The following is an 8,203-nucleotide window of genomic DNA, read 5'->3' on the forward strand; positions in this document are numbered from 1 at the left end:
CCTCCTCCTGTCACCTCCCGGCCTCTGTCGCTGTTCCCACTCTCCCCTCCCCCATCTGCCTACCACTCCTCCTCACCTGGATCCACCCATCACCTGCCAGCTCTTGCTCCACCCCTTCCCCTCACCTCTTTATTCCAGCTCTCTCCCCTCTATCTTTCAGTCCAGATGAAGGGTCTCAACCCGAAACGTTGACTGTCCATTTCCCTCCACAGATGCTGCCTGACCCACTGAGCTCCTCCAGCACCTTGTATGTGGCTCAGGGTACACCATAGTCCATCCAGGACTCCATGGGTTAACATCTGAGGTGAAACTCCCAGTGTCTCTGCCACAGCCCCTCCAGACCTGGAACTTCACCACTCTCGTTAAGGACCAGGGAATGGAGGGAAATGGGAATTAGGCAGGAAAATGGGATCCTACTGAGTAGATAAGCAGGCTCCAAGGGCCGAATGGCCTCCTGCTGTTCCAGTTAAGCGGAATAATGATCTCAGATACCCGGCTCTCCAGCTCCGGGGGGAACTTGGACTGGAACTGGCAGAGGATCCCGTCGGTGTAGTCTCGCTGGATGAAGACTTTGGTGGCCAGCGAGGCGCTCGGGCGCAACTCCTGGAGGTTGTGAACCTAGGGGAGGATCAAAGGTCAGAACAGGAGCATAGGTCAAACACACGGAGAGCACCGCAAACACCCAGCGCGTCAGGCAGCAGGGAGAGGGTAAACAGCCAGTGCTGCAGGTCGGCCGGGGGGTGGGGGGGGGGGGGTGGTTGCGAGATGGGGGTGGTGTGGGGACGGGCGAGACAAGGTGGGGGGGTTGGGGGGGCAAGATATAAAACACAGCAGATGTTGGCAATCTAAAATAAAATCAGAAAAGGCCGGAAACACTTAGCAGGTCAGGCAGCATCTGTGGAAAGAGAAACAGGTTGGAGACCCTTCATCAGAACTGGAGAAAGGAGAAAACAAGTTAGTTTTCAGTTGTGGAGGAGGTGGGAGAGGGACGGCCAGAACTGAGGGAACATCCGTGATGGGTGACACCAGATGTGTTAACTTCAGACAAACAAGCATTATCAGATTGTAACTGACCAGATAACGTACCGAGTCCAGCCCCTGATGTTTTATCAGAATATTCAAGACCTGACCTTTATCTGTATGTATTGTAAGGCTACAATGGTGGCACAACAGTTAAATTACCCAACTGGTGACTCAGAGACCTGACCTAACAGGCTAATGACCCAAGTTCAAATCCCACCATGGAGTTAGTAATTTGGAATGTAAACAACTTATCTGGCCTCAGTAACAACAAGCATAAAACTGTGGGTTTGTCATAAAAAACAAACCTGGTTCACCAATGCTCTTAAAGGTCCTTCCCTGGTCTGGCCCAATGTGCGACTCTTAACTGCCCCTTGAAACAGCCCAGCAAGTTTAGGGTCCAACTGGGGATGGGCAATAACTAGCAGTAAACCACCGAATATAGAAGGACAGGGTGTGCAGGAGTTGGGACATCATGTACAAGAGGTTAGTGAGACCACACTTGGAGTACTGTGTGCAGTTCTGGTTGCCCAGCTATAGGAAGGGCATCATTAAACTGGAAAGGGCACAGACAAGATCCACAAGGATGTTACCGGGTCTGGAGGACTTAGAGTAACAGAGTCATACAGCACGGAAACAGGCCCTTCAGCCCAACTGGTTCATCCCAACCAAGATTCCCCATCCAAGCTAATCCCATTTGCCAGCATTTGGTCCATAATCTTCTAAACTCGTCCAACTGTCTTTTAAATGTTGTTATTGTGCCTGCCTCAATCACTTCCTCTGGCAGCTCGTTCCACATACGCACCACCCTCTGTGTAAAAGAGTTGCCCCTCAAGTTCCTATTAAATCACTCCCGTCACCTTAAACCTATGCCCTCTAGTTCTTGATTCCCTTGAGTTATAAGGAGAGGCTATATAGACTGGGGCTTCTCTCCCTGAGGCATAAGAGGCTGAGGGGTGACCTTATAGAGGTTTATAAAATCATGAGGGGTGTAGATGAATGGTCACGGTCATTTTTCCAGAGTCGAGGAGTCTAAAACTAGAGGGCACAAGTTTAAGGTGAGAGAGGAAAGATTTAAAAGGTACCCAAGGGGCAACTTTTCCACCCAAAAGGTGGTGGGTATGTGGAATGAGCTGCCAGAGGAAGTGGTACAGGGTACAATTACAATTTTTTAAAAATTTGGACAGGATCGTGGATAGGAAAGAATCACATGGTGGCTGGGTTGGTTATATAATTCTATGACTCTGTGACTAAAAACATCTTTCAAAGAAACGTGGGCAAAACTCCCTGTTGTCCTGGCCAGTATCTGTCCCTTACATTGCTTGTTGTCACAGTTCTATCTGTGGGATTTCACTGTCCTACCTCCTACACTAACAGTGAGCACACTTCAAAAGTCCGTCATTAACTGCGAGATACATTGGCACCATGTGAAAGGCGTACTGAAATAAAAGTCCTTCCGTCAGCATCTCCCTCAATCTCTGAACAACAACCAAGCAAAGCAAGGTCTACAAAAAATAACTCCTCTGTAAGAAAAACACCTTTTTAAAATTTTATTTCTTCATGGAATGTGGAAGTGGCTGGTAGTTATTATCCAATCCCCGTCAATCACAATGGGGGTCTGGAGTCACAGGTTAAAGATGGCAAATCTCCTCCTCCAGACTTCAGTTAGCACCAACATCAGTGGTATAGTGGACCATGAAGAAGGTTGTCTAAGGTTACAACACAATACTGCTCAACTCGGGAAGTTTGCAAGAGAATAGAATAGATGGAATTTAACTCTGACAAGTGCGAGGTGAAGCATTTAGGGTAATTAAACCAGGACAGAACATACACAGTGAATTGCAGGGCTCTGGGGAATGTTGTTGAACAGGGAAACCTAGGGTTACAAGTACATAGTTCCCTGAAAGGGGAACACAAATATACAAGGTGGTGAAGATGTATGGCATGCTTGCTTTTGTCATTTGAGGTACTGAGTAAGAGTTCTTTATTAGTCACATGTACATCAAAACACACAGTGAAATGTATTTTTGCGTGGAATATTCTGGGGGCAGCCCGCAAGTGTCGCCACACTTCCGGCGCCAACATAGCACGCCCACAACTTCCTAACCCGTACGTCTTTGGAATGTGGGAGGAAACCAGAGCACCCGGAGGAAACCCACGCAGACACGGGGAGAACGTACAAACTCCTTACAGACAGCAGCCAGAATTGAACCCGGGGTCACTGGCGCTGTAAAGCATTATGCTAACTGCTACACTACCATGCCTGCCCTTCATAGTACAAGAGGCGGAACATCACGTTATAGCTGTAGAAGACGCTGGTGAGACTGCGCCTAGAATATTGTGTGCAGGTCTGGTCGCCCTGCCATAGGAAGGATATGATGAAGCTAGAGAGGGTGCAGGGTGCAGGAAAGATTCACAAGGATGTTGCCTGGACTGGAGGGCTTGAGTTATAAGGAAAGATTCGATAGGCTGGGTCTGTTTTCCTTGGAGAAAAGGAGGCTGAGGGATGACACGATAGAGAATTGTAAATGGTTTATTGTCACGTGTACCATGGTACAGTGAAAAACCTTTTGTTTCCATGTCACCCAGACAGATCATTCCATACATAAGTACAATGAGGTAGTAAAAAGAAAACAGAATGCAGCTGCAGAGGAAGTGCAGTGCAGGGAGCCAAATAAAGTCGAGGGCCACAGGTAGATTGGGAGATGAAGGTATATAAATTTATATTTTTTAATATATATACTGTATCTCAAACAGTGATGAGTCAGAGTACAGGAAGGAGATAGAGAGCTTAGCGGAATGGTGTCATGACAACAACCTTTCCCTCAATGTCAACAAAAGAGCTGGTCATTGACTTCAGGAAAGGGGGCGGTGTACATGCACCCGTCTACATCAACGGTGCTGAGGTCGAGAGCTTCAAGTTCCTGGGAGTAAACATCACCAACATCATTTGTCCTGGTCAAATCACATAGATGCCACAGCTAAGAAAGCTCACCAGTGCCTCTACTTCCTCAAGAGGCTAGAGAAATTTGGTTTTTCCCCTTTGACTCTCACCAACTTCTACCGATGCACCATAGAAAGCATCCTACCTGGACGTATCACGGCTTGGTACAGCAACTGCTCTGCCCAGGACTGCAAGAAGCTGCAGAGAGTTGTGGACACAGCCCAGCGCATCAATGGACACCAGCCTCCCCTCCTTGGTCTCTGTCTTTACCTCTCGTTGTCTTGGTGTAGCAGCCAGCATAATCAAAGACCCCGCCCACCCAGGACATTCTCTCTTCTCTCCTCTTCCATCGGGTAGAAGATACAGGAGCCTGAGGGCACGTACCACCAGACTTAAGGACAGCTTCTACCCCACTGTGATAAGACTATTGAACGGTTCCCTTATAGATGAGATGGACTATGACCTCACGATCTACCTTGTTGTGACCTTGCACCTTATTGCACTGCACTTTCTCTGTAGCTGTGACACTTTACTCTGTACTGTTAATGTTTTTACCTGTACTACATCAATGCACTCTGTACTAACTCAATGTAACTGCATTGTGTAATGAATTGACCTGTACCATCGGCTTGTAAGACAAGCTTTTCACTGTACCTTGGTACAAGTGACAATAATAAACCAATACAGGGTAGATGGCCAGATTTGGTTTCTCATGGTAGGGGTGTCTAAAACCAGAGGGCATAGGTTTAAGGTGAGAGGGAGGAGGTTTAAAGGGGATCTGAGGGGTAAATGTTTCACACGCAGTGTAGTTGGTAACAGGAATGAGCTGCCAGAGGAGGAGGTGGAGACAGGAACAGTAACATCATTTAAGAGGCATCTGGACAGGTAGTTGAATGAGCAGGGCACAGGGGGAGATGGAATTAATGCCGGCAAGTGGGATAAGTATCGATAGGCACGATGGTCAGCATGGACACTGTCGGCCGAAGGGGCTGTTTCTATGCTGTACAATTCCCTGACTCTGACTTCCGAGCCAGGAGACATGCCTCCTGGTTTTGACCATTGCAAGAAGAGTGGAAGACGTTGAATCTAATCTGATTGGGGCTGGAGTTACTGGGCGCACTGAAAGTTTCTGGTGAATATAACAGGTATCTCTGATCAGACGCTGGAGCACACAACACTCAGCACTGCCGGTGACATCGCTTTTCCTGCAGAAAGGAGCAGGACAATGTGCTCCTTGAGCCAGTGACCTCCGGACTGATCCAACCTTGGCCTCAGCGCAACTTTACCGCTCTCTCCCCACATCCAACTCCCTTGTGGTTAAAATGTTTGCCAATCTTCACCACAAATATATTCAGTGACTTCACCTCTACAGCTCTCCCGAGAAGGGAATTCCAATGATTCACTGCCGTCTCAGAGAAGACATTCCTCAACTCCATCAGAAAGATTTAGAAAGGACCTGAGGAGCAAATTCTTTACGCAGAGAGTGGTGGGTACACGGAACAAGCTGCCAGAGGAAGTGGCTGAGGCAGGTACAAGAGCATCTAAAGTACATTTGGACAGGTAACGTTTAGAGGGATTTGGGCCAAATGGGACTAGCTTAGATGGGATTCTCAGTCAGCATGGGTGAGACGGGCCGAATGGACTATTTCCGTGCTGTATAACTCTATGAAATGGGTGGAACCTTATTCCGAAATAATGCCCTTGGTTCTAGGGATGCCGCACTCAGAGAAACAGCCTGTTGGCATCTATCCTGTCAATGAAGAGCATTAGATTAACTAACCTTAAACTGGATTTACATTTGTGCCTCAGCTGGTAAAAGGAAGATATACAGGTTTTTAACCATAATCTTGCATTTGCATGCTCACTAACAATCACTGGATTTTTTTAGATCCAGACCGAAGTGTTTGAATGGCATTAATGGATCAGTAGTTCGGGGCTCAGGATATGTGTAATTTTAATACAGGCCATAAAAAGTAAACTGCTATAGGAACTCAGCAGGTCAGGCAGCATCTGTGGAGGGGAATGGACAGTCGACGTTTTGGATCGAGACCCTTCATCTGGACTGGGTAACGTTCCCACGGTCGATTTTGTCCGTAAGTCAGAAAATTCACAAAAATCACTCGATGTGGTAACCACAGTATTATAATGAGTGGCATCAAAAGCACACAAGACTGATAAGAACAATTACTACAAGTGGAGAGAGAGAGATAGAAGAAACTAGTTCCGCCGTTCGTAGGAACAAACGTATGTGTGTATGTCGGACTTTTTTAATATTATGGGGTGTCCATAAGTCAGGCGATGGTAACCCAGGGACGGTCTGTGCTTGGTGCATGCACTCCAGTTCTAACATGTTAGATGCAACCAATCATGCCAGCCCATCGACAGACAACTCGCAATGGCAGATGGTGTTACCAACAGGGCAGCCCGTGGGAGCCACTTAGTGATGATTCAGGAGTTATTTAGGTGCAACTCTTCACAGCAATAAAAATACAGGTTCACCAAAATACCGTGGAGCAAAACGGCCATCTCTGTTGCTGAATGCCAGACTCAGCGGATCTTTCAACAAAAAACAATAATTCAGACATTTATATTGACCACATGCTCTCTCAGAGTACAAAGGTTCTTTTAGACCACATTTCAGTAATCCAGTCATTCACTGTATTGCAAATTATGATCCCGCCTCTCCCTTTATAACGGAAACATGGTTAGTTTAATAAGAAGCCCTTCTAATGTTTTTTTTAATGTTGCTGCCGCATGCTGCCCTTCACTATATAAAACATGGAGGAACGATGAACAGGTGTAAACATAAATGCACTGATGCAAAATTTATACTGCAATCACAGCGTGCATGATATTTTTAATCTTTTTGCGCTACGCAGGCCGCATTTTGGATATGGACCGAAGCAGAAGAATTGTCCTCATTACCAAACATCTCCCTACCACCATATATCCCTTATATCTGTAGCTTCCTATTGCATGCAAAGAGAGAGATAATCCGGTTGCTGTTTTACTATTTTTTTAATTGCAAAATAAATGTGCAGTTCCTTCTACCGGCTGCGTGAGCCGCGGAGGTTGCATTAAAGGGTCCGCAGCGCTTCACGCTGAGCAAACGCCACCTTACCTCGGCCATTTCCGCACCGCAATCCGCCCGAAGCCCACAGCCCCTCCGGTGATTGACAGGCGAGGGCTGCACCTGCTGCAAAATTCCTGGGGACTCCCGTCGCCTGGGGCAACCGCTTTGACTGGCAGCCGCACCTGCGCCGCCGAGACGGCTCAGTGGGCGGGGCCAGGGAGTGATTGGCAGGTGGAGGTGCGGCGCCGGCGCAGCTTAAGTGGTGGGGGGGGGGGGGGGGACTGATGTAATGGCCTGTCCAAAAATGGTGCAGTCCAGCTTGCAACCCTCAAATAAATCTCTGAATCCACAAAGTTACATCATAAGAAATGATGTGCATTGATGCAACACTTTCATATATAAATCTCAGGCCATGGCTCACGATGAAAGATGAGTTGTTTGGGACCTGGGCCCATTCTGTGGGTTCTAAGGTGACCAGTGAAGGCTCTGCAGACTCGGTCTCATTGGGCAGAACGTGCATGGTGCAATGGCCAGGTGGGATTTATCAGTGCCCTGTGCCCTCCACCCCCCCCCTCCGCTTTTTATGTCCAGCCTCTGCATACTACCATCGAAGGGGCTCCCCGACGGTCCTCTTCCACGTTGAGCCTTCACAGAGAGAGGATTCCCAGGAGTCAGTGGGAACACTGCAATTCTTCAAGGAGGGCTCTGAGAACATCACAGAGCCATATAGCACAGAAACAAACCCTTTGGCCTAACTGGTCCATGCAGACCAAGATGCCCAGCTAAGCTAACCCCATTCTCTCTTCTCCCCTCTCCTATCAGGCAGAAGATAAGGAGCCTGAGGGCACATACCACCAGTCTCAAGGACAGCTTCTACCCCACTGTGATAAGACTATTGAACGGTTCCCTTATATGATGAGATGGACTCTGACCTCACGATCTACCTTGTTGTGACCTTGCACCTATTGCCTACCAGCACTGCACATCCTCTGCAGCTGTGACACTTTACTCTGTACTCTGTTATTGTTTTTACCCCGTACTACTGCTATGTACTCTGTGCTAATGCAATATAACCGCACTGTGTAATGAATTGACCTGCCCGATCGGTACGCAAGACAAGTTTTTCACTGTACCTCAGTACAAGTGACAATAATAAACCGATACCG

At 47.7% G+C, this 8,203-nt stretch overlaps 1 protein-coding gene across 3 annotated transcripts in view; it reads right to left on the reverse strand.

Moving 5' to 3' along the window:
• The window catches only part of LOC127576636 (golgin subfamily A member 7B-like), a 47,584-nt gene extending 40,343 nt beyond the window's left edge, over positions 1-7,241 (reverse strand). For all 3 annotated transcript variants that reach the window (XR_007957259.1, XR_007957260.1, XM_052027208.1), the window contains exons 1-2: positions 7,086-7,241; positions 493-618 (exon numbers count right to left, since the gene is read on the reverse strand). Coding sequence is in view for 1 of the 3 variants with exons in the window: in XM_052027208.1 (XP_051883168.1) it covers positions 493-618; positions 7,086-7,094 (135 nt within the window). In the remaining 2 variants the exon portion in view is untranslated. The remainder of the gene's footprint in view (positions 1-492; positions 619-7,085) is intronic.
• Between the last annotated feature and the right edge of the window lie 962 nt (positions 7,242-8,203).

Source organism: Pristis pectinata, chromosome 12, assembly GCF_009764475.1.
Source record: "Pristis pectinata isolate sPriPec2 chromosome 12, sPriPec2.1.pri, whole genome shotgun sequence".
In the NCBI taxonomy this organism is placed as follows: Eukaryota; Metazoa; Chordata; class Chondrichthyes; order Rhinopristiformes; family Pristidae; genus Pristis; species Pristis pectinata.